General features: G+C 35.2%; 3 protein-coding genes and 1 long non-coding RNA gene across 5 annotated transcripts; 3 read left to right on the forward strand and 1 right to left on the reverse strand.

Annotated features, from left to right (window-relative positions):
• The first annotated feature begins 277 nt into the window (after positions 1-277).
• LOC121252487 (triacylglycerol lipase 2-like) lies at positions 278-4516 on the forward strand. Of its 2 annotated transcripts, none has more exons than XM_041152163.1 (9): positions 278-604; positions 663-806; positions 1798-1938; positions 2357-2467; positions 2885-3031; positions 3137-3177; positions 3293-3372; positions 3555-3650; positions 3981-4516. In XM_041152163.1, the coding sequence occupies exons 3-9, from the start codon at positions 1804-1806 to the stop codon at positions 4307-4309; spliced, it is 939 nt and encodes a 312-aa protein (XP_041008097.1). In that variant the 5' UTR covers positions 278-604; positions 663-806; positions 1798-1803; the 3' UTR covers positions 4310-4516. The 2 variants fall into 2 exon arrangements, with proteins under 2 accessions (XP_041008097.1, XP_041008096.1); XM_041152162.1 differs by having other exon boundaries at positions 690-806.
• A 487-nt stretch (positions 4517-5003) lies between these two features.
• Positions 5004-9911, forward strand: LOC121252810 (triacylglycerol lipase 2-like). Its single transcript, XM_041152631.1, has 9 exons — positions 5004-5453; positions 5539-5652; positions 7705-7848; positions 8101-8211; positions 8395-8538; positions 8649-8692; positions 8798-8877; positions 9059-9154; positions 9326-9911. The coding sequence occupies exons 1-9, from the start codon at positions 5244-5246 to the stop codon at positions 9649-9651; spliced, it is 1269 nt and encodes a 422-aa protein (XP_041008565.1). The 5' UTR covers positions 5004-5243; the 3' UTR covers positions 9652-9911.
• A 594-nt stretch (positions 9912-10505) lies between these two features.
• Positions 10506-17534, reverse strand: LOC121252425 (chloride channel protein CLC-b-like). Its single transcript, XM_041152030.1, has 7 exons — positions 17204-17534; positions 16854-17054; positions 16562-16739; positions 15416-15893; positions 12431-12485; positions 11025-12177; positions 10506-10831 (listed from the first exon to the last, which is right to left on the reverse strand). Exons 1-6 carry the CDS (start codon positions 17395-17397, stop codon positions 11259-11261), a joined length of 2025 nt encoding a protein of 674 aa, XP_041007964.1. The 5' UTR covers positions 17398-17534; the 3' UTR covers positions 10506-10831; positions 11025-11258.
• Positions 17535-18035: 501 nt separating this feature from the next.
• LOC121252427 lies at positions 18036-19597 on the forward strand. Its single transcript, XR_005938218.1, has 3 exons — positions 18036-18515; positions 18627-18678; positions 19461-19597. It is a non-coding gene; the product is annotated as an uncharacterized LOC121252427 (long non-coding RNA).
• Positions 19598-25537: the final 5940 nt, after the last annotated feature.

Raw genomic sequence — 25537 nt, forward strand, 5'->3', positions numbered from 1 at the left:
CATATATATATATATATAAATATGGCTTTCCTCCAAAAATTCAAGCTGTTATGATCTGTTATATATATCCAGCTCTAGACATTGAATTTGCAGTGATCGATGACAGAGTCTGTCATGATTCTTCCATATCCAGTTCCCCAAGAAAGACACCAACTGGGACCCACACTTATTCCTTTCTCACCGGAAAGATCCTGAAAATTAGCCCCACTTTAGGCCAAAGACTTTCAATTTTATCTAGTCACTTGAGCCGAGAAATTAGATATATAGAATGAAAACAAGAAAGAGCCAATTCGTTTTCACACTACTCCTTGGTACTCTTTCTCTTTACTATTATATAAAGGGAGGCTTCAATCTCAAACTCTCCCACCCAAAACCATCCAAGACACAATATTATATGGCTTTGGTCCGAGGCTTTTTGGGTTTGGCTGCTGCCTGCAGGGACTTCTGTGTCCTAGTAGTATTGGTCTTGGTAGTTCATCCTCATCGAGCAGACGGCTTTAGTCGTGGGTTCTTTGTCCCAAGCAAAGGTGTTGTCATCCCACCAGTGGCTGGTATATGCACAGCTTCGGTGATTGTACATGGCTACAAATGCCAGGAGCATGAAGTAATTACTCAAAACTTCTCCCTATATATAGTTTAAATAGTTTAACGAGGTGATTTAGTTTCGCTAAACGCGTGAGTTTTTCCAGGTGACAACCCAAGATGGATATATACTCAGCCTGCAAAGAATCCCAGAAGGTCGTGTAGTTAGAAATGACGCCGGGAATAAGCGGCAGCCAGTCTTAATCCAGCATGGTGTTCTTGTGGTAATTGAATGGCACACATCCTTGTTTAGTTTTAGCTGCGTTTGATAGAAAATAAGGGAGCACATTTTTGTCTTATCTAATTGGTTTTTTGGGGGAATAACGAAGATCAAGGGATTTGACGTAGGAAATTACATATAATTGATTGTGAGGTTTGAACCTGACCCAGGTTTTGACTATGCTACAAAAGGGTTCAGCCCGCCCGCGTCTGCGCCACGTTATGACACTGAATTAAGTTGGTTTCTGTGCCGCACTGTGGCACGAGCCACCATGTGGTTTTCAATCATTTTGTTCAAAGGACCAACGACAACACGTATGATGTCAGCTACTTGGTCTTTCTTAAAAAGAGTAATCTTCGGAGCGATGTCGCTCTGATGAATAGGAAAATAAAAGCACGTAACAAAGGCAGGCTTATTTTTAAAAGGGAATGCTTGAATTACGCATATATTCCTGATCCATGGCAGAGCAGCATGTTGATAATATGGGAAGCCATGCATAGATCGGCAATGGGCTCCTCCATATGCCAAAGTAAGTACATGCAGTTACTCCAAAATAGTTAATAATCTAGCAAGCTAGCTAGCAGTACTATAGAAGCATTTAAAAAAAAAATCGTACTTACTCTGTGAGGTTAGGCGTGCATCACGTTTACCAAAAAGATAGACCTTATAAAGTGCATTTGTCCAGAAGATATGGTCGCGTTCATGTGATGCTATATGTAGTTTATTCTATGATCTACTGATCAAAATCATGCACCGCTCGGGCAGAATTAGAATCTCCTGGGGACCAAAGTTCAAGATATATATCTCTTCTTCCTGACTTCTGATCTGTCTTGACTACAACGTCATGTGCTGAGATGAAGCCACGACATATTTTTGTGGGCGGGAAGTTTTGTTTGTGCTCGTGAATTTTAACGATATATTAACTAGCATGCAATTACGTGGGTGTTGCTGCTGACTGCGTGCTTCATGTTCTTATTTGGTGCGTGTGGATGCAGGATGGAATGACATGGTTTCTGAACCCTCCGGAACAAAATCTGCCCATGATTTTGGCTGATAATGGTTTCGACGTGTGGATTGCTAACACCAGAGGGACCAGATTTAGCCGACGACATACCGCCCTGGACTCTAGCATACCGGTTTTCCTCGTTTCCTTTACTATAGTCTATTTATTAATTATTATAAGTTATTAATTTTAGAATAACATATAGGTAGTTAAAACCATTAATTTATTAATTCCTATGTAAATAAATATTTTAAAACAAAAGTTAACTTATCCTTTCATGTGCTGCATGTATGAACATATAAAAGAGCTCTTTCTTGTTTGTTTGTTGATGTGGGAAAATGTTTTATATAAATATATATATATATATATATATATATATATATATATAGACATCGTATACCATTCATCATGTCAACCTGATCATGTGGTTCATGTGGATTTTTTTATTTTACTTGCAATTTCTTTTCTTGATCTTCTTCCTCATGCGCAGACTAGCTAGGAAGAGTTCTGTATTGTGTGATCATGGTTTGTAAATATTGAAAATATGACAGGATTTCTGGGATTGGTCGTGGGATGAATTGGTGTCCTTTGATATACCAGCAATTTTTGACTTTGTGTATGGTCAAACGGGGCAGAAGATTGATTACGTGGGTCATTCCCTGGTGAGGATCATATTTTGCAATCTTCGAGGCTCTGCCTCTTGACTAATTACTTAACCCGGCTCACTATCTCACTTCACTAGATGCAAGTATAATGTTACACTTCAAATCTTAGCATGCACGGTTCTTAGATTTTAGAAAGAAAGCTTCTTGTAAGTGAGTTTGCACACTGATATTGACATGTAAAGTGTCTATTTAATGAAACGGTACAAATCGAAGACAAAAATGATTTTCATGACATTTTCTTCTCTCAAATTTTTATTTTTCTTTTTCTTTTTAATAAAAAAAAGTCGGTACGCGGTTTGATGCACCAAACCGCTTGTACCTAGCAAGGTTATTTGCGAAATCCCTCTCAAAGCTATCCATTTATCATTTCAGTATGGTCTATTGAAATTTGAACATGTGAATCATGTTTGGCAGGGGACTTTAATTGCTTTGGCATCCTTCTCAGAAGGTAAACTGGTGTACCAGATGAAATCGGCAGCCTTGTTGAGTCCCATTGCTTATTTGAGCCACATGAACACTGCACTTGGCGTTGTTGCTGCCAGAGCTTTTGTTAATGGCGAGGTAAATCACCGATATATGATGCTCTAAATTGATATTAATGTTACCATTAAATAAGATTAATATGCAGCTTAATTGAAAGAAATACTTTGTTTAATTTGGCAACAGATCACCACGATATTCGGTCTTGCAGAGTTTAATCCAAAAGGGTAAGTATACCAAGTATTAAGATAATCATCCTATATCTATTGATGGTGGAAAAGTTACTTTATCTTGGAATTAGAATGCACTAAACTGATGGTTTTCTGCAATTCCTCTAAATAGGGAACCTGTAGGTAACTTTCTCAAGTCTCTATGTGCATATCCGGGGGTTGACTGCTATGACTTGTTAAGCGCTCTTACTGGTATTAATCTGTGCCTACTTCTTGTACATATTACCAATAATTGTTTTTCAACAGCAGCTTCTGTCTGTTGGGGTCGTAGATTTATATATATTCAATAGCACAGTATACTTTTCACATAGAAAACATTATTGAAATGACAACTTATGAAATCCTACTGACACCACATGCATGCTTGATTCTAGGCAAAAACTGCTGTCTTAATGCCTCCACCATTGATCTCTTCCTGATGAATGAACCCCAGTCGACATCAACCAAGAACATGATACACCTTGCTCAAAGTGAGTTAATTTGTTCCTCTGGATTACTGTTTTGGCATATTTCTAGTGAACATTAGATAAGATAGAACTCACATCTTTTTAGGCAGTCGATAAATGATATTTGTAGTCCTTCGCACAATATTCTTTTTGAAAAAAGTGGGTAAATCTAGAACTCACATGAAAAAAATATTTTTAACTATTGACTCTACTTTTTTTCAAATGGAGTGCATGAGACTTGCACATCCTAAAACTATATCTAGCATTACTCTTATTAGAAGCAGCCAGAACTACCCAGATATATTCACTTATAAAATGATTGACCGAGGAAGCTTTTGCAATAAAAATTTGCAGCTGCTCGAGATGGCATTTTGGCAAAATACAACTATGGCAGGCCTGACTATAATGTGATGCACTATGGGGTAGCCACACCACCTATTTATAACCTCTCTAACATTCCCCATGACCTTCCTCTCTTCGTGAGCTATGGTGGCCAAGATGCTCTCTCTGACGTTGGAGATGTCATGCTTTTACTTGATAGTTTTAAGTTCCACGATGTAGACAAGCTGTCAGTTCAGTTCATCAAGGATTATGCCCATGCAGATTTCATCATGGGGGTAAATGCCAAGGATATAGTGTACAATCAAGTAGTCGCTTTTTTCAAGCGTCAATACTCTGCATGATCGTTCATGAAGGCCTTGGTTCTGTGATCAGAAGTAATTTTCATTCCTTACCTAATAAAATCATTATAAAGTAATGTGGAAGCCGTTATGTATATGCTCTAATTCAGGGGCAGGCTAAGCTGTTATCTGGAGTACTTAAACTGACAATTTTGAGTATTTTAAATGCTTGGCTAAAATTAGAAAATAAGATGGAGTGGCTTTGAATGATATGCTCTTGTAGCCTTCTTGTTTATAGTTTTCCATATTATATATAGCCGGCTGATCTGTTTAATTTGCTAGAAGTTGTATAGATCAAACAAAGCACCTGTTGGAGCATTGGTGAAAATCCAAACCAATTCAAACAAGGCTCTTACAAAGATAGCTAGGCCCCACGCCCCAGGATCCCTGCCAATTATTTTTTCCTGTTCCTTCGGTCACGTACATTCTTCTCCTCTTATTGGCCTAGCTTCATGCATCTTTGTTTCTACTTTCTAGTTTCTCTTTGTCTACATCTTGAAACTTAAAATTCTACAAACTGCGTACTCATCTCGATCGCTTACACGTAAAATTTTTAAAATTATTGGAATATTGAAATTTCGGAATTTATTTTTTTTCTTTATTAATTATTTATTTCATGTATCAGTTAATTGTTGATGGTATTCCTAAAAAATTTCAATTAAACTATTTATTCTAGCCAGAAAATATTCGACCCCTCCAAACTTATAATAATTCTTGCCTCATCCCTCCCACACTTACTCCTTTCTCACCGGAAAGATCCTGAAAATTAGCCCCACTTTATAAGGCCAAAGACTTTCAATTTAATCTCGTCAGTTGAGCCACGAAGGAGAGAACCAATTCGTTTTCGTACTCCGGTCTTGGTGCTCTTTCTCATACTATCATATAAAAGTGAATCTCATGAACCCTCCACCCAAAACCATCCGGCAAGACAATATATATGGCTGTGGTCCGAGGCTTCTTGGGTTTTACTGCTGCCTGCAGGGACTTCTGTGTCCTAGTAGTTTTGGTCTTGGTAGTTCAACCTCATCAAGCAAACGGCTTAGGGCGTGCGCTCACTGCCCCAAGCAAAGATGTTGTCAAACCACCAGTGGCTGGTATATGCGCAGCTTCGGTGATTGTACACGGCTACAAATGCCAGGAGTTGAATGTAATTACTAAAAACTACTCCCTATATATAGTTTAAACGGTTTAACCATGTGATTTAGTGTCGCTACACGCATGAGTTTTTCCAGGTGACAACCAAAGATGGATATATACTCAGCCTGCAAAGAATCCCAGAAGGTCGTGTAGTTCAAAATGGTGGGAATAAGAGGCAGCCTGTCTTACTACAGCATGGTGTTCTTATGGTAATTGAATGGTACACATGATCTTTAATTGTTTAGTTTTAGCTGCGTTTGGTATAAAATAAGGGAGTACATGATTTCAGTCTTATCTAGTTGTTTTTTGGGGGGAATCTCGAAGATCAAGGGATTTGACGTAGAAAATTACATGTAATTGATTGTTACTTGTAATTGATTCTGAGGTTGGAACCTGACTCCAGGTTTTGACTATATGTATGCTACAAATTAAGGGTTCAGCCCGCCCGTGCGCCACATTATGACACTGAATTAAGGGAAGGATTGGATTCAAAATTTGTTAAAATTCATCTCGTCTTATATGATTATTACAACTTGATAAATTTTTATACAAAATATAATAAATAATTTAATTTTTTCAAATCTCAAAATTAAAATAATATTAAAAAAATAATATTTTATTCAACTTTCATCTCATTTCATCTCATCTCAAATCACTATTTATCCAAACCTCCCTAAGTTGCTTTTTGTGCCGCACTGTGGAAGCTTGTGGGTTTCAATCATTTCGTTCAAAGGACCAACGACAACATGTGTGATGCAATTAAGAGAAATGAAAATATAAAAAGATAGCAAGCAGGAGATGCATCGAATTATTAGTGTACGATTGTCAGGGATTGTATGTGGAGGCGCATGAAGACCACGTGTCACATTAGGAGCGTGGAGGTTAATCGGATTTAAAAGATCTAGGACCGCTGGTTCTAAAAATACTGCACATGGCAGCCATAGGCTATCTTTAGTGCGGCGGCATGTGAATCTCACGCGCTGTTTATTCTTGTATCCTTTATTGATGTCATGCTTTTTTTTTTTTATAAAAAACTTATGTGTGACTTGTCTATTTGAGACTAATATCTATTATTACTTTATATATAAAATGCTTACTTGGGGAGGGGGGGAGGGTGTTTAGGCTTATTTTTGTGAATAGGAAAAGATAAGCACGTAACAAAAAGTAGCTAGGCTTATTTTTGAAAGGGAATGCTTGAGTTACGCACGTATTCCTTATTTATGGCAGAGCATTAAGCACGTAGATAATATGGGAAGCCATGCATAGGTCAATCTACCTAGCAGTATTATTAAGATTATAATATAAATAATTAGATTTGTTTCTTTTTATTAGTTTAATTTTTTGGGACAATTATTGATTTTATATGATATCAGAGCGGAAGTCTTGAGTTCGAATTCTGACTCTATACTTTTACTCTATTTAATAAAAGATTTTACGTATTGGACCTACTCATTAAGAGAAATTCTAGCTTGCATGTGAAGGGAGTGTTAAGAATAGAATATAATACAAATAATTTGATATACTTCTTTTCATCTATTAAACTTTTGAGATAAATGGTGATGTTGCAAGTGTATAATATTAAAAAATAATAGTACGGACTATGTGAGCTCTATCTACTGATCAATGGTCGCGTTGTGATGCTATATGTATAAATATGTAATTTATTCTATCTACTGATCAAAATCATGCACAGCTCAGGCAGAATTATAATTTCCATGGGGACCAAAAGTTCAAGATATCCCTTCTTCATGACTTCTCATTGCAACAAATTTACTTTTTAGGGATGAAAATTTTCGTTTCAAAAGATTTCGATTTCATCTTTAAAAGATTTTTTGGATGAAATTTTTTCGTCTTTAATTTATCTCAAAAATATTTTTGAGATGAAATTTGTCATTTCAATTCGAAAGTGTATTTTTTTTTTTTTTTTTTTTGACAAAATTTGATTTCTGAAAAGCGTTCGAATGATTTCGTCTGAATATTACTGTTCAAATAATAAATTAGCGTTCGAACGGTAATTACAATTTGGACTGTTTTTGGGATGAGATTCGAATTTCATCCTTAAAAGGGAACTTTTAAGGACGAAATTTAGTCAAATTTATTGTAGTGTCTGATTTGTCTCGACTACAACGTGCTAAGATGAAGCCACGGCATACTCGGCGGGAAGTTAGTTTGAGCTCCTGAATTATAACGAAAGCAACGTGGGCTTTGCTAGGTGCTCACTGCTTATTACTTGTTCTTATTTGGTGCGTGTGTGGGTGCAGGATGGAATGTCATGGTTATTGAACTCTCCGGAACATAATCTGCCCATGATTTTGGCTGACAATGGTTTCGACGTCTGGATTTCTAACACTAGAGGGACCAGATTTAGCCGACAACATACCTCCCAGCTGGACTCTAGCACGACGGTTTCCCTCATTTCCTTTACTCTAGTCTCTAGTCATGATCTATTCTTAATTATAAATTATTAATATTAGAATAATAGGTAATTAAAACCATTAAATTTATTAATTCCTATTTAAATTATAAATACTTGATCAGAACATGATCGAGTTTACTAGTTATCCTTTCATGTGCTGTATGATGATTGATATCGGATCAGTTCTTTCTCGTTTGTGTGATCATGCATGGTTGGTTTGTAAATATTGAAATTATGACAGGATTTCTGGAATTGGTCGTGGGATGAATTGGTGTCCTTTGATATGCCAGCAGTTATTGACTTTGTGTGTGGCCAAACGGGGCAGAAGATTAATTACGTGGGTCATTCCCAGGTGATGATCAGGATCATACTATATAATTTGCATTAATTATCCCTGCTCACTATATATCTATCTCACTTCACTAGCTAGGTACTGTTCTTAGATTTGCGAAATCCCTCTCAAAGCTATCATCCATCTCATCATTTCATGAGTATGTTCTATTGAAATTTGAACATGTGAATCAATGTTTGACAGGGGACTTTAATTGCTTTGGCATCCCTCTCAGAAGGTAAACTGGTGAAACAGATGAAATCGGTAACCTTGTTGAGTCCCGTTGCTTATTTGAGAAACATGAACAGTGCACTCGGCAAGGTTGCTGCCAAAGCATTTGTTGGCGAGGTAAATGATCACCGATATACAATGTTCTAAATTGATATTTAATTAATTTTACTATCAAATAAGAATATACAGCATGAAATTAACGAGTACTTTGTTTAATTTGGCAACAGATCGGCACAACGTACCGCGGTTATGCAGAGTTTAATCCAAAAAAGTAAGAAGCAAAGTATTAAGATAATCATCCTGGATCTACTGTTACTTTATTATGTTGGAATTAGAATGCACTAACTTGATGGTTTTCTGCACTTCCTCTTAATAGGGTAGAAGTAGGTAACTTTCTAAAGTCTCTATGTGCTTATTCGGGGGTTGACTGCTATGACATGTTAAGCGGTTTTACTGGTATTAATCCGTGCCTACTTCTTGTACATATTGCCAATAATTGTTTTCAACAGCAGCTTCTGTCTGTTAGTGTCATAGATTTATACATATTCAATAGCACAGTATACTTTTCACATAGAAAACATTATTGAAATGAAAACTCATGAAATCCTATTGACACCACATGCATGCTTGATTTTAGGCAAAAATTGCTGTCTTAATTCCTCCTCCTTTGATCTCTTCCTGGCGAATGAAGCTCAGTCGACATCAAACAAGAACATGGTACACTTTTCTCAAAGTGAGTTTATTCCCCTGCATTATTGTTTTGGCTTATTTCTAGTGAGCATTAGCTAAGAAGGAAACAAAGGAACAGAGAGAATTTTAATCGACTCATCTTTTTAGCCAGTCTTTATTAGAAACAGCCTATAAAATGATTGACTGAGGAAGCTTTTGCAATTTAAATTTGCAGCTTTTCGAGATGGCACTCTGGCAAAATACGACTATGTTCGGCCCTCCTATAATGTGATGCACTATGGGCAAGTCACACCACCTATTTATAACCTCTCTAATATTCCCCATGACCTTCCTCTCTTCCTTAGCTATGGTGGCCAAGATGCTCTCTCTGATGTTCAAGATGTCAAGCTTTTACTTGGTAATTTGAAGGTTCACGATGTAGACAAGCTCTCAGTTCAGTTCATCAAGGAATATGCCCATTTAGATTTCATCATGGGGTTAAATGCCAAGGATAAAGTGTACAATCAAGTGGTCGCTTTTTTCAAGCGTCAAAACTCATGATCCTTCATGAAGCTAGGCCTTGGTTCTGTGAGTAGTAGTAATTTTCATTCCTTACCTAATAAAATCATTTTGAAGTGACGTGGAAGCCGTTTTACTTTTCTCTAGTTCTCAATTGCAACTAGTTTTTATTAAGGATTATAGTTTTCTATAGGAGCCTAGTTTTGGGATTTTCTTTAACTCCCTTGCTCCTCTTTGTATAAGGTATTCTTATGTTATAAGTGAGGGCTAATCAATAAAATTAGATCTCTTCTTAAGAAAAAGTAACGTGGAAGTCGTTATGTGTATGTGCTTCAGGGTAGGCTAAGCTGACTATTGATTGGTAATTTGGAAGAACATGGGTGAAGATTGTCCATGAAATCATAGAATGAATCTCTGAGATACTTGTTAAAGCATCCTCAAAGCAAACAATGATATGTACCCAGTACTTGACCAAAGCGCTTGCATTCAATAAATCTTGAAGAAAATGAAGAGATGATCCTTGAAGATTTCTGTTGTGAGTTCAACTTAAAAGATTTGATTCTTAATTCAACGGAAGAATCAAATTTGGAGCAAGCTGTGTAGGGTAGATCACCTATAAAGTTAATGTCAGTACTTCATTAAGATCCCGATTAATCTTTTAGCTTTCAAGAGGTTCACAGGCAGTTGGATTTTCAACCAGTTGATTATTGACATCCTTTTAATAAAGATGATCCGATTCCAGCAAACGTATGTTTCCTTTGATTGAAGAAGGTATCAGGAAAATGACTGAAAATTGAGGCTCGATTTTGCTTAGGGGGCAATCCAAAGATTCCAAACACCGAAAACATATTGCACTTCACAAATCATGCCCCTGTTTTGTCCCTGAATCAGAAGTGATTGCTATATTCCATTTTCCAGTAGCATTTCATCCACAAAGGAATTGTATAAAAAGAAAGATTACAAGAAAATGAAGTTTGATATTATTGCAGTATCTCACCCATCTTTCGAATTTGAAGAAAGAATCATAAACTGTGGAAATAATTAAAAAAAGTGCAGGAAGAGATGCGTAGCTTCAAGAAATCTGCTAAATGCTATTTGATGATTATGTAGAGACTCAGTTTCCCTTTTCCCTGCTCTTTGACCTTGCCAAATGAGGAAAGGCAGTCAAGATGTTGCAGGGCCTCAAGTCCTGTCGGGTCAATATTCCTACCACTGGAGGCACCTAGAATTGGAGCACAACATATTTGGTTAGTGTTTTTTACCAGTACATGACCATCTTCAGTACTTTTTGGAAGAGAACCATTCTGAGTACTCGCATGCAAAAAAATCCTTTTTGAATTGAGTCTTTGAAAGGAAAAAACATGGAAGAAGACATTAAAAGAAGAAAAAAAAAAAGAGATGCTTGATAAACTCACCCCGGCTCCTTCGTACTTGGGCACAATGAGCAAATGGCGGAGTCCCACTTGCCTGAAAAGCACCATGGCTTTTGCCACTGACATGCTCTCCATTACAGTGTAAGGTGTTGTATTGGTGAGAGGATGCAGATCAATGTACATCTCCATTTCATCTCTCGTCACAGTCACCTCCTCGATTTTTCCTTCCCTCTCAGCCAGATCAACCCAGCTAAATTTCTCTCTCACTTCCCACTCCTATGTTCTCCTTTTCTCCCTCAAGAACCATTTTATCTTCAGAGCTTGAAGAAGATGAGCTCTTAGGATTATTCCATGTAGTTCTGTTGCCCCAGAAGGTAGTCCCACTGGTGGAACAACCCCATGATCTACAACCGGGAAACCATTGTGTGTGGTATTTCTGAGGACATCCACAATTCGGGAAACCTTTTCCACTCCACAGAGGGAGACAACGGGTGGCTTGGCATCAGCAAGCTCACCAACGGTAAGATTGCACATCCAAGGCTCTGGATGTGCATCCAAGAAAGGTAGGCCTTTTAAGTGCAGTATAATCTCATAGATGCTTGGATTTAAACTGTCCACAACAGTTTTGGAAATTAGGAGAACGATCATTGTTATGGGTAGTAAGAGAAGGTTGTTCGTGAGTTCAAGAAATATCACACAAAGTGAAACAGTCATCCTCATAGAGCCAGCCATAAGCGAGGCTGCACCAAGCACAGCAAAAAGCCCATGGTCGATATTTGTGTAAGACCCCATGGCAATACCTAGCAGGCGGCCATAACCTGAGCCCATGAGGATGATTGGGAGGAAGAGTCCAGACGGCACAGCAATGCCAAAGGTAATCAGTCCTAAGATGCAATAGAGTGCAAAGAAGAATAAAAGGGAGGAGATTTGATATTCTTTAGGAGTGTCTGAGGAGAAGATGTTCCGGACAGCGTCATCATTGGTGGTAAGGAGTAAAGTTGCTAGGTCGTTGTAGTAACCATTTGGGCAGTTAAATTGCTTGAAGTTGCCTGAGCGTCCATTGGTGGGGCATTCAGTTTCTGAAAGGGAGGAATCACAAGGCTTGCATGTGGCTAGAAAAGGGAGACCATATTGGCACACCGAGGTGAAGAGTGCGACGGAAAGACTGAGAAGGAGCTTATGCATTCGGCCCTTCCTGCAACAAAATGAACAAAAACAAAAGAGCAATCACTAACTTTATCATTGCTTGCATATAAAAACTTCGGACAGTTTTTGATGTATAGATTTTGAATAGTTTGACTTGCTCAAATTACTTCAAGAAACTTGGGTCTTGGGGTTGAATATTTTGAGTCTGGGTTGTCTTTAACCTCGCATTAAGCTCAAGTTTCATTCTCTACTTACCGGACTGCATTACAGTAACAAGAATGAAAATTGGATATGATGCTTACTGATTGATGAGATTGTAGAGTCTGAGCACCTTGTAAAGCAAATAGTTGTAAAGGCCTTGTAACACCCCCTTCCCGTAGGCTAGGTGTGTCACGTGTTTTTCATAAAATAAACCCGGCAATAGATCCCATAATTTCATAATTTAAAAACTGAAATTTATTAAGCGGAAAAACGTCTAATAAAACTGTCTTCCAAAACATTAATGAAATAAACTGAATAAATTCATGTCATAAAAACATGTTTTATTTTAGAAAGTCTGAACTTAAAATAAATGCTCATTCTACTCCTGGCCTGCCTGCTCGTAATCATCATCTTCACCTGGGTGGTTAAAAAAACATGAAAACAAACTAAAATGAGTCGAAGACTCAGCAAGAAATCCACCACAACGTAAACGTAATAAATATAAGATTTTTATAAAAACTTTCATGCTGAGCTTAAAATTCATGACTGTTCATACTGATGCTTATGCTATGTATGACTGTTTTAACTTACTGATCTGACTGATTTATCTGATTTAACTGATTTATCTGACTGGCCAACACACTTAACCCTGTGTGCAAGGTTGTGCACCGGCCCCACATCCCGCGACCGCAAGGGGAGCCGCTGATAGTATTCTGGCATACTATGGTGGACCACGACTGAGTTCGTGGCTTGCACATCCACCCTGAACTGAACTGCATTGGTACCATGCATCTGAATGGCCATCTTATTAACTGATCTGAACTTATCTTACACTTAAAATTAAGATGGCTTACGTGTCTTATACACATGAGATGCATGACATACTACATACATAATCATAAATTCTGAATTTAAACATGATGCGGAATGACATGGTCGTATGCTATGCTGGATGACATGCTTGCACATGACATGAGCGGTTCATAAATAGTGGCTGTCAATGAACTGGCTTGGATAATACATACATATAAGCTAACTGTGATTATCCTAATTTATGATCAAATTTACTTACCTCGCTGCGTGTCTTCTTGAATAATACTTCGTAACTTGAGACCTATATGCAATAATAACTATCACTAAATTGGTTTGGAAACACGTACTAATATCTTACTTAATTAAATCTACAATCTAAAAGATAGTGTTAAACAATTCAATAAATCCTGGTATCTAAATTACTTAAAATACTTATTTATAATTTAGATGAATACTCAAACTATTTCAAAATAATTCATAAACTTAAATTCTTAAACTAAGTTTTATTTAATTAAAAAATTCACATCGTAGAACATAATCAAATAAATATTCTGTTTATCACTAAAACAATGAATACTGATATCTTAAATTATTTACAATACTAATAGCATATTCCTACTTTCAAAATATAACTTAGTATAATACTTGAGATATAATCAATTCTATTAAAAATAAGTCATAAAAACTTAAATTCTTAAAATAGGTTTCCTTTCTTCCTTTTTTATAATTAACATAATTAAACAAGGAATCGAATAAATAATAATATCATTTAAATATTCTTAACATATTTCTTTATTCTTAAATTTACAACTCTAATAGCATAAAAATATCAAAATCTATTATAATAACATTAAAGATTCATTTCACACCATAGATTTAAAGTATTTAAAATAAAAGATTTAAACACTTACTATTTACTACTGAAATTTAATTGTAAAAATTAATAATAACTAATATAGTTTAAAATTCCTTAATTTATTTTTAAAGTATAACATAATAATTTTATTAACATCCGACTAAATAGATGAAGGAATATTAACTAAAATAATAGGCTCCATAATATCCTTTAAAACACATTTTAAAATTCTTTAAACACTTTCTTATAAACAAAGAGCTTATGACTAATATCTCTATTTAATAAAATTAAACTCAATTTGAAATATTAAACTCAACTTCAAATAAAAAATGACGTAATAGTCTCCATACTTAACATATACTTAATTGTAAGTCTATAAATGTAATTTAAAACAATCCTCCAAGATACTAGATAAAATAGAAATAAAAGGGCATATATGTAATATTCTCAATTAACACCTGAACACTTAAAACAAAACATGTATCGTTAGAAGGGAAAACAGAGCCACGGGAGAGACGTGCGAAGCAGAGGACTCACCGAGAGAGAGGCTGACGTGCGGCGGTTCTGGGTTGCTGGTGGGGGTCACGACGGCGTGACTGGGGGCTCGTCTGAGGTGGTGCGACGCCGAAGGAAGTGAACCATGCGGCAGTGCAACCGAGAGAGAGAGAGAGAGAGAGAGAGAGAGAGAGAGAGAGAGTGATGTTTACCGAGAGGAAAAGAGTGAGGCGAGGGTGGCGGACGGCGGTGGGCTACCAGGAAGGGAGTGGGTGCAACGGGACTAGGACGGCCGGCAGTTTCTGTCACCGTGGGTGGTGCTCCGATGTCCCTTGAAGTGGTTGGTGACGGCAGTAGAAGTATACGGCCAAAGAGCCACTGCCGATGTCTTCTGTGGTGGCTGGCGGCGTGCCCTGGTGGTTCTCGCGGTCATGCATGGTCTGCGTAGTGGAGTCGCTGCGGTGGCTCCGTCGTCGAGTTGTGGCCTTTCATGGTTGTTGCTGACGATGCTCTGTTCGATGGGTGCAAAACAGGGCTGCTTTCGTGCATGAGGGGCATGTGCATGGCAACGTGATGCATGGCAGTTTTCTGTGGGGTCTCGACGTGGAGGAACTGTCGGTGAGGGTGCTGTGTAGTGGCTGGGTGCGTGGATCTGGTTTGTGGTGTATTTAATAAGAGGCTTCGTGAGCTTTTATAGAGGAAAAACTATGGTAGGGTTTTCTCATACGAGTTCGTCTCCTAATAGGATTCGAATTTATCAATTTAAGGGATAAGGATGAGTGTGAGGTTGTTGCTAACGGGTTGGGATAGGAAGAAATGATATTTAAAATTCAAACAAAACTCTATAATATTATAAAATAATAATAATAATAATAATAATAATATGAAAACATCCTAATTTTTGGGTCGGATTGTTACAGACCTCCCAAGAATCCACCAATAATTCCGATTACAACCACTGGGAATATATCCATCACATGATATCTTACAATAACATTGCTCACATCAAACATAATAAGGCCTCCTGTACCAAAAAGTCCACATTCCCCAGAGTTGCATATCTGAATAAAAGCCCTGAGTACCACCGCCACAACTGCCGTGCAGAAGAATGTCCTCCACAGGAGGGCACTCCTCCACCATGTAGCAACCTCTTCAAGAGCAAAGAGTACACCTCCCACTGGGGCTCTGAAAGCAGCACAGACTCCAGCTGAAGCACCGCAGGTGATAAGATCACGGCGATCCCTGTTGTTGTTGAAGTAGCGAAGCCAATGCCATTTAAGCCGGTAATTACTAGGCCCTCCTTGGCCTAGTAAAGAAGCAAAGCAGGCGCCAATGTGTACCAAGGGCCCTTCTTTTCCTAGATCTAGTCCAGCAGAGACAGCTCCAATGCTTCCAATTATCTACACCAGCGAATAAATTTCAGGCCACTCAGCTAAAAAGAAGTAAATGTGAAAGGAATGAACTAACAGATACAAGTGCCATTTAACATCGATTACAACTCTTTGAACAGGATTCTTATAATCCCCATCAGGTATAAGTCCCTCCAGGATCCAATTCTGATAAAGCACATATATGAATTTTATGCATATCACTTGAACATTTTTTTTCCTATCAAAATATGTCACTGGATCTGATTCTGATAAGTTATCTCCGAATCTCTTTTTTCCCAACTGATATATTTCATTGGATGCGAATCTGATAATGTATATCTAATGATTACTATATCAAGTTTTCATGATTACTATATCAAGTTTTCATCCTACTTCTTTATATTTTCTTCGCTCCCCTGAATGAATACTATTAGCTATCCACATATTTCCCAAATAAAGTAGAGATTTTGGATCTCGACGACCCTTACAAAATAGGAGTGCTCTGATATCAGGAGTAGATCTCATGAGTTGATTTCTGATTAGAAATAAATACCATCTGAAGAAACTTTTATTCTAGTGCTAGCCGCATTGAGGTGTTCCTGTAACCCACTAGACCTTTTCCTCACAAATCAGATTTTTTAGTTTTAGCATCCGATCCATGATTAAAAACATACAGGTACACATGTAAGTAAGCCCACCTTGACAATCAATGTTGTAGCGCCAAACATGTTGGGAGTGTCAACTCCATTTAGATAAGCTTTGATTTCAGGTATGCCAGGCCCTGCTGCAGTTGGTGCAAACCAGACACACAGGAAAGCAGCTACCATAGTCAAAAGTAAATTAGCCCCAGTGAAATAGATGAACCCCATCAAATACCTGCACAAAATTCAGAATAGATCATTCAATCTCATGTGTGCAAGTTGCAACATTTATTACAGGAGCTGTAAATGTTAGAAAATTAGATGGTGATCAGAAGAGATAACATCGAACCTTTTCCTCTGAATCAAGTGAACAACAGCAAGAAGTTTGTAGCCAGCAATGTTCTCAATTGCAAGATTGATGAGGGTAGCAATCAAACCAGTAAGAAGTCCAACAAGGAATGCTAGTGTCCACTTCAAGAATACATACTGCAACACTTGGACTTTGGATCTGCTCCTCCAGTCATGCTTGAATAGATCGTTCTCATTGATCCTGCATCATAGCGACTTTCAAGATTCATCTCTATGAATGTTTCTCAGAAACCAGCTTAAACATAGAATAAAGAGACAAGACGAGAGAAGGAAGGGGGAAAAAAACCAAATTCTTGGAACAAGGAGATGGTAATGTTTTAAGCTATTTACTCGTAGTCCAAGCTCTCAATATAGGAAACTTTGGCTCCAACCATGGCTAGTGGAGTGGAGGAAAGCGTCCGGCTTCTCTTAAGAAGTGACTGGTTTAGTGGGTTGATTTCTGGGTCTCTTTCTTCTTCATCTACTTCCCCTTCCATGTTGGGGGTGGCTTTTGCAGCTGTAACTTGGCTGAACTCTTCCTCCATTGGAGCAATACGAGTTAGGATAGTGAAGTTTTAGAATATATTAGAAGCCCTGAAGTTGGTTGGTGGTGATTTTGTTGGTTCAGGATTGGAAAAAAGTGAGCTATCTTTGCTGCTATATTGGAATCTACACGTCCATACTCGTTCCGTCTTACTAAAGAATTATATATATATATATATATATATATATATATATATATATATATATTAATAAGGGGGCGGCTACTATGCCGCCTCATTTTGACCGCTGGACATACCGCTCAGCGTAACTTTTTTTTTTTTTTTTTTTTCTTTTTTCTTTTCACATTTTTTTAACATATTTAAATATATTTAAAAAATAAAAAAAATACACCAATATACTTAAAATCACTTTCTTAATTACTAATAAAAAAATAAAAAAATAAATTTTAACTAGGAGTCAAATAGAGGTGTCAAATTAGGGAGGTAAAGTAGACTTTCTCTATTAATAAACACATGATTGTTTCTCTACAAACATGATAAGTAAGGAAGAGATCGTACATTGATATAATGTATGTGAAGGATGAATTAATTAGTAGGTCATTGCATTCAAATACAATGGAATAATGAGGCTTGGACGTTTGGCAATAAATGATTTGAGGAGTGGCATGATTTCCATACTTTCTAATTTCTTTTTATCTGTTTCGACTCGCGTCTCTCTCGCAATCTTCTTGGAATATCTTCGGGTCTTCGTCTTTGACAGATAAGCACCAACCAGGGAACAGCCTATGCAAAAAACACGTGAGCGGCTATGATAAAGGGGAATGGACAGATTAACGGTGTTAGTAAACCGGCCCTTGAGGTTATTGAAACGCCCATCTTATCCATAGAAAAATAGGAGCTTGCTCAAAATAATGAATGAAAACTAATATTATATGCCTCCATATAAGCTTTTTATTTATTTTTCCTCCGTTCATCCTAATTTATGTTTTGGCCCCAAATGATAAGAATGTGAAGTTTTAATGATTTTTCTTGAGATGTGTAGAAATCCCTAGTCGTTGAACAAGAAATTGGGATCGGATCATGCAGAGCTCCATTCCCGAGGAAAGGAAGGAGAAGAAGAAGTTCAAAACAATAGAGATGGAAGATTACCTTATGGGTTGGTAAGTCTCTCTCTCTTTCTCTCTGTTTTAAGAATTTGTCATACTATAATTATGAATCTTTAATTCCCAGCGATTACTTTTTCATGAAGTTCTTCTCTTCGCGAAAATCAGGGCAGTTGATCATCGGATTGCATGAAGTAAGGCATAGAGGTATTTGAGAAAGGTATCCTCTCTCTCACTGGAATACAGAATCGAGGGGCCTGAACTCACATGATGATCTTCAGCGGTTTTATAGAATACAGAATATGTCTCACCTCACGGTAGAATAAATTAAAGCAGTACTAGTAATCATGTAGCTAGTTACAAAAACACACAGACAATGAAGAAATTAATATAGAATAAGACATCTGTTGTGAATGAAAGTAATAAAATCTAAGAGATAAGGTTAATTCGAGGAAACCAAGGACGCCAACACGAGTCTCCTGTATTAACAAAACAACGGGGCCATTACAATGACTTGCTAAATAATGGAACTAGTGTCTGTAGAAATAGACCCACGTACTCAATACTGAAGACCGTTTCTCAACAACTAAATCTTCAACTCAACAAACTATTGAACTTATCATAATAATTATTGGACCAACAAACATAAATTAATTATTGGACTGAACTCGTGATACTTGGGCTCATAATACAAAACCCCCAACTCTGCCCATTTTCCTTGAGATCCAGCTCTGCGGCCAGCACACACATGACAGCATCAAACCCCTCCATCCTCTTGCTCCGTTGGCTCGCCACTGCCGTGTTCTTCCTCCATTGAGTTACCGTTAATTGCTGGAGGGCCTGATTCTGCTTGAACATTATTTGGATTGAAATACTGCTGGATTGAATCATATATATTGAATAATCTGTCGGATATACCTTTGAGTAATTCAATAATCTGTTGAAATAGATCGGGTAATATTCTTATGGAGAATAGAGCTAAAATAACCCACCCAAATGCAGGGAAGAGAATCAATAATAGACAAGTACATGCAAGAACACCCGAGACGTAGCAAATAAGCCTTGCGGCATGGCCATAGCTAGCATTAGGAATGGGTCGGAATAACTCCATCAATGCTAGGAAGTAAACAGACATAGCTCCAATAAAAAGAGACATAATTGTGCAGTGTGTCTCGAATGGAGAGGAGGCTGAGTTCTGATTCTGTACTTGAAGAAGGTTCACCAACACTTGAATGAGAGCTTGGATGGTGAGTAGGAACTGGATGGATAGACCAAGGAATCCTCCTTGCTCATCACTGCAAACAAAAAGCAAAGACTATAAAATGTTGACTAGTTTCCACCATCAAATTGATCAAACACCTATACATGCACGCGCATTTTCCTTTCAATTCCTCTATTATTTTTGTCTTTGCCACCCAAATAAATGTTATTCTTCGAGTGAATATTGAACATAAAGATTGTATTAGCATATAAACTAAATCATTTCAAGACCACCTCCATGAGTGCCACATGGACGATAGGAATCTTGGATGTGCCCTAGCTCGCCTAACACACTATTAATGTTGGTTCCCTCTTAATAAAAAGTATTGATGTTTTAACCTTTTTTTATATGAAAAATAATATTACATCTTATCATGATGAGATGACATTGTCTATCAATATTTTTCTTTTTTTTTTTAAGAAAAATAAGAAATAATTCAAAGATAATGCAAAGTAACATATTTTTATAATAGAATAAGAGTGTCGTATATAACATTATTATTTTTATAACTATAATGTGCATCACAACAAATAGTATATTGACACAACAAATTTGTAAGTAGTAAAACTCTTTTTGATTAATTACCACAAGATGTTAATGAGAGACTATGAGAATATAAACTAAATAATTAATTTAATATCTCCTCACTAATTTAAAATTTTAAAACAATTAGTGATTTAATACAATATCATAATAGATATCTTAAATTTGATTATTGGAATTACATTTCACACTAATTTAAATTTAAATATTCTATATGCTAAGTCTATTAATTAAGAGAAAGTCTACTAAACTTATTTTAAGTTTAGAGGCAATAAGTAATTTAACAGTCGCGTAACCTTTCTAACTTAGCATTGAAATTCAATATAATATAGGGAAAAAATAGGAATAGTTGTGATTTTAATCAAGCAGTGAATCCCACATACTCTCGATGAATGTTTGATCAAATGCTTCTCTGTTTTGCCTTACCCGAGATTTGAGGCCTTCTTTGATAATAAAATATTTTTTGAAAATTTTTAATTTTTCTCATAATTTCATTCTCAAAGATATAATAAATGTAAAAAACATATTCTATCTCAACTTTTCATTCAATAAAAATTAATACAATTTTAAAAATTCTAAAACAATAAATAATTTTAATAATTATATTTAATCAATTTTTCAACTCAATCTATTTATTTTTGCAAACTCTAATGCAAAATTGATTTTTAAAAAATTTATTCAAGAATTTATCTCTATTGTCTCGTTTGAATAGTGAGATGAGATGAGATGAGATGATCTGTGAATAGTGGTAAAATAATTTATAAATAGTAATGAAATGTTTGAACTAATATATTTTATGGAGTTTTAAAAAATGAGAGAGGAAAAATTGAATGAAAATGTTATAAAATTAAAATATTATTAAAATATAATTTTTTAATATAATTTTTATTTTGAGATTTGAAAAAGTTGAATTGTTTTTTATATTTTAATAAAGAAATTTGAAAAAATTATAATGATTAGATAAAAAAATTAAAAAACTTGAATGATTGAGAATTTTATGTCAATAGTGTTTAGATATTGAGATATCATTGGATGATTTGTGAGGACTTTACCATCCAAAAAGGCCTAAATCTAAAAAATTCTCAAGTTTTCAATAATATCTTGTGCTATGCTCAAGTGGAGGCTTTTCTTTCACCACGGTCAAGGGGGAAAACACGCGGAAGTCAGAGACTGCCCCACGAAAAATCATTATTTAATTCAAAAAATAATTTATTTTTTTGAATTAAGTAAATTATGCATAATAAGAGTTTAAAAATATATATAAATCAATTTAAAAAAAGAAGAAGAAGAACAAAGAAAGATATCCCCACCAGATCGAATGGTGCAGCAGGACTACAAGCGGATCGGATGGACAAAATCTAGCCACAAGAGGGGGGGGGCCCATATTTTGGTGGTTTGATTTGAATGATTGAATCACCACGGTGATCTTCATTTTTAAATACTTGTTTAATTGAATTTATACAAAAGTTTTAGGTAAATTATATATTTATTTTCACAACAAAAAAATAATAATAATAATTACGTTTTTAATAAATTTATTTTTTCACCTGGTGTACGCCAACGGTGGCGGACGAATAGAGAGACTTCTTTCTCACTCAGAATAAGCTCAACCTTAAATAAGAAGAAAAGGAAGCACACTAAGACATTTGGTTGAAGATTCAGCTGAGTTCAGTTAAATATAGTCTAATTTTAATTAAGTTTAATATCTAAACACCTAATTCTTAAATTACTAAACTCATCTCAACTCAAAATCTCTTTACACATGGATCAATAACCTTTTTTAACTTAACCTATCTTTATATGTGGGACTCATAACCTTTTTCAACTTACCATAAAAAGTATTAAACTCATCTTAATATCCAAACATACTTTAAATTCAGTTTAGATGGGTCTCATATAACTCTCTCCACTATTCAACACACTATTATTTATAAAAAAACTGAACTCAGTTGAGCTCAACTCAACATCCAAATGCAGCCTAATGTTTCTTAATTAAGACACGTTGGGCTAAAAATAACTCTTGTTAAATATCCACTTAATTTTTTTAGCAATGAAGATCAAATTTTAAAGAGGAATACAAGTGGCCAAAGTCGGGTTGCCACCGAAGTTTTTGGCCCTCTAACAGCATCCACATTGGTCTATGCATATATATATATGCAAAGTCATATTTACATAATATGACCCTAAAATTATCTACAACGACTTATGCATATCTAAATATTTAGCTAACTATGAACAATACTTATCTAAATTTGGATACTACTATTTACTCTACAAAATATATTTTAATAATTATTTCTCTCTCCTTCCACTCTCTCTCACAATCCTTTTCTTTTCTCCCTCCTTCAACAACACAACAAACATTCATCTGCATATTCATTTTATTATTATAATATATTATATATATATATTTCATTTTAGTATATTTTTTATTATTACATTTGTATTATTAATGTCAAATGTATGTAGTGGATGCTAATTGTAAAATATATATATAAAAAATTGATTTTAGTAAAAAATTAATAATAATAAAATAATAATATTTATTATTATTATTTTATCTCGAATATGCATAAGCCAATGTAGAAATTTTACTTGAATGGCAAAATAGTTATGCAAAAGAAGTGATTTTATATATGCATATGCATAGATCAATGTTAACGCTCTTATGCATATATACTCGTGCAAAGTTCAGAACCATCTCGGTTTAATTTTGAGATCTACCAGTGTCTCTTATGTATCAGAAAGAAGAATGAAACATATCCATTGATCCAGCTTATAAGTACATTAATATAAATGATTCCTACAACTCATTAACCAAAGAGGAAAAAAAACATTGCCAACGTGGTGGATGAATAGAGAGACTTCTTGCTCACTCAGAATAAACTCGAGGGGTTATTTAAAGGGGGGAAAAAAGAAGCGTGCCAAGTCAACCTTAAAAAATAACTCTTCTTAAATATCCTTTTAATTTTTTTAACAGTGAAGATCATATTTTAGCGTGAAGTCGGGTTGCCACCGGCTGTCACGCTTTGGGCATTCAAAGCTTGATTTTGTTGGGAAGATAAATAAATAGCAGTTTTAAGGAAGAAACGAAATATACAAGAACCAGTTTATGTATCAGAAAGATGAATGAAACATATCCATTGATGCAGCTCTTATATATGTACATTAATATAAATTATTCCTACAACTCATTCACCAAAGAGGAAAAAAAAAAACATTGCTAAATTAAAGCAGCAGTGATATTTGTTTTTAAACTACTAACCGCTCCTGACGACCATTGGCCAAGTTGTTTTCGGCTTCCATTTTCGCTTTCTTCTCTGATCCCCGTGTTCTGTGCCAATGTCAGTCGTACAGCGCCTGAAATGAGCTCTCCTCGTTCTTTACTGTCTCTCTCTAAATAAGCGTCCTTTTGCCGACAAAAAAATATATAAATAAAAAATTAGTCAAGAGCTGAGCAATGAAGGTGATCTGATCAAATCTCTAGATGGTTTTGCTTGGTTCTAAAGGACCCAAACTATTCTTAACTTATTATTTGTATAATTTTTTAAAATTTTAATATAAAATATAATAAAAAAATTAATTTTTTTTTAAATCTTAAAATAATAATAATATTAAAAAATAATATTCTAACAATATTTTATCATCTCAATTTAATTCAATTTATTTTAAACCCCACACGCAACTTGAATCCTTAGAAACAACACAGTTTGTATTTTTTTACGAGTTTTACTATTTACAAGTAAGTTTACATATCAATCTGAGTATTAATATTGTTGCCTTTATATTCTAAATTCAAATTAGTATTATTTTTAATAAAATTTACTTTCTAACTAATCATATTGTATAGATACACGTATTAATGTGTAAAATTACTTATAATTAAATTTTTGTTTTTTTACATCTCCGGTCTTGTGGACCCGTGCTGGGGTAGTTCGTAGTCATACGCGGGACCCCCCAAAAAACCCAAGGCAAACAAAAAAAGGGCTGCACAACATCAGAGCGCATGCCCAAGAAAATCCTACGCCAAGAAAGAAAAGTTCTCGAATCTAATTTCTTGAAAAGATTGAAACTAATCTTATCTCATTGTTTTAATTTTTTATATAAAATATAATAAATAATTTAATTTTTTTAAAATTTAAAAAAATAATATTAAAAAAAATTCTAATAATATTTTATTTAATTTATTTAAAATCATCTTAAATTATCTTTAAATCTAAATAGAAATTGAATAAGACCAAAAAATTGTGACAAAATCGTAAAAATTCGTAAGAAGACCAAAACGTAAAAGATAAAATATAATTTTTAGAGATTTCCCAAATGCGTGTCAGTTAATTTGGCCACTTTTTATATATGCAAGTGAAAAAAAAAAAAAAACTATTTACAAGCAATTTTCACATATTAGAAGGTAGGTGCACACCCTCTCCTGGAAGTTTCCGCTGGGATATATTTGAAAATGCTAATGCTATCATACGAGACAGAGGACCCAAAATTCGAGGAGTAGACATCCTGTCGTAGTCATAAATAGCATTTCACGCAAACCCCAAAAAAACCAAAAAGGTTGAAAGATTCTGTGGAAGTGGGTTTGGGTTGCACGAGAACAACGACACGGCTTTAGCTTTCTTCCGGTCCAGCATCTGCTGATTGTGCATCATCCTCTTGTTTTCATAGAATAAGATTGTCGTATATAATATTATTTTTTTTATAATTATAATGTGCATTATAACAAGAATTTGTTACAACAAATAGTATATTGACACAACAAATTTGTAAGTAGTAAAACTCTTTTTGATGACCACAAGATGTTAATGAGAGACTATGAGAATATAAACTAAATAATTAATTTAATCTCTCCTCACTAATTTAAAATTTTAAAACAATTAGTGATTTAATACAATATCATAATAGATATCTTAAATTTGATTATTGGAATTAGATTTCACACTAATTTAAATTTAAATATTCTATATGCTAAGTCTACTAATTAAGAGAAAGTTTCATTTCCGGTAGAGCGAATAGGTAATTAAATTTACATCTTCCAACTTATTAAGTTTAGAGGCAATAAGTAATTTAACAGCCGCGTAACCTTTCGAACTTAGCATTGAAATTCAATATAATATAGGAGAAAAAAAGGAATAGTTGTGATTTTAATTGAGCAGTGAATCACACATACTCTCGATGAATGTATGATCAAATGCTTCTCTGTTTTGCTTTACTTGAGACTTGAGGCCTTCTTTGATAATAAAATATTTTTTGAAAATTTTTAATTTTTCTC

This window comes from Juglans microcarpa x Juglans regia, chromosome 2S (assembly GCF_004785595.1).
Source record: "Juglans microcarpa x Juglans regia isolate MS1-56 chromosome 2S, Jm3101_v1.0, whole genome shotgun sequence".
NCBI classification, from domain to species: Eukaryota; Viridiplantae; Streptophyta; class Magnoliopsida; order Fagales; family Juglandaceae; genus Juglans; species Juglans microcarpa x Juglans regia.

What these genes read in the sequence shown, in the direction of transcription:
- LOC121252425 (XM_041152030.1), bottom strand. Translation starts at nt 17,397, where the DNA reads ATGGAGGAAGAGTTCAGCCAAGTTACAGCTGCAAAAGCCACCCCCAAC. An exon ending in CACTTGATTCAGAGGAAAAG is followed by an intron (nt 16,740 to 16,853) that starts GTTCGATGTTAT and finishes AATTTTGTGCAG; the next exon opens with GTATTTGATGGGGTTCATCT. An exon ending in CTCTACAATCTCATCAATCA is followed by an intron (nt 12,178 to 12,430) that starts GTAAGCATCATA and finishes ATTTTGTTGCAG; the next exon opens with GAAGGGCCGAATGCATAAGC.
- LOC121252487 (XM_041152162.1), top strand. Translation starts at nt 395, where the DNA reads ATGGCTTTGGTCCGAGGCTTTTTGGGTTTGGCTGCTGCCTGCAGGGAC. An exon ending in ATTACGTGGGTCATTCCCTG is followed by an intron (nt 2,468 to 2,884) that starts GTGAGGATCATA and finishes CATGTTTGGCAG; the next exon opens with GGGACTTTAATTGCTTTGGC. An exon ending in CATGATACACCTTGCTCAAA is followed by an intron (nt 3,651 to 3,980) that starts GTGAGTTAATTT and finishes AAAAATTTGCAG; the next exon opens with CTGCTCGAGATGGCATTTTG.
- LOC121252810 (XM_041152631.1), top strand. Translation starts at nt 5,244, where the DNA reads ATGGCTGTGGTCCGAGGCTTCTTGGGTTTTACTGCTGCCTGCAGGGAC. An exon ending in CCAAAGCATTTGTTGGCGAG is followed by an intron (nt 8,539 to 8,648) that starts GTAAATGATCAC and finishes ATTTGGCAACAG; the next exon opens with ATCGGCACAACGTACCGCGG. An exon ending in GCAGAGTTTAATCCAAAAAA is followed by an intron (nt 8,693 to 8,797) that starts GTAAGAAGCAAA and finishes TCCTCTTAATAG; the next exon opens with GGTAGAAGTAGGTAACTTTC.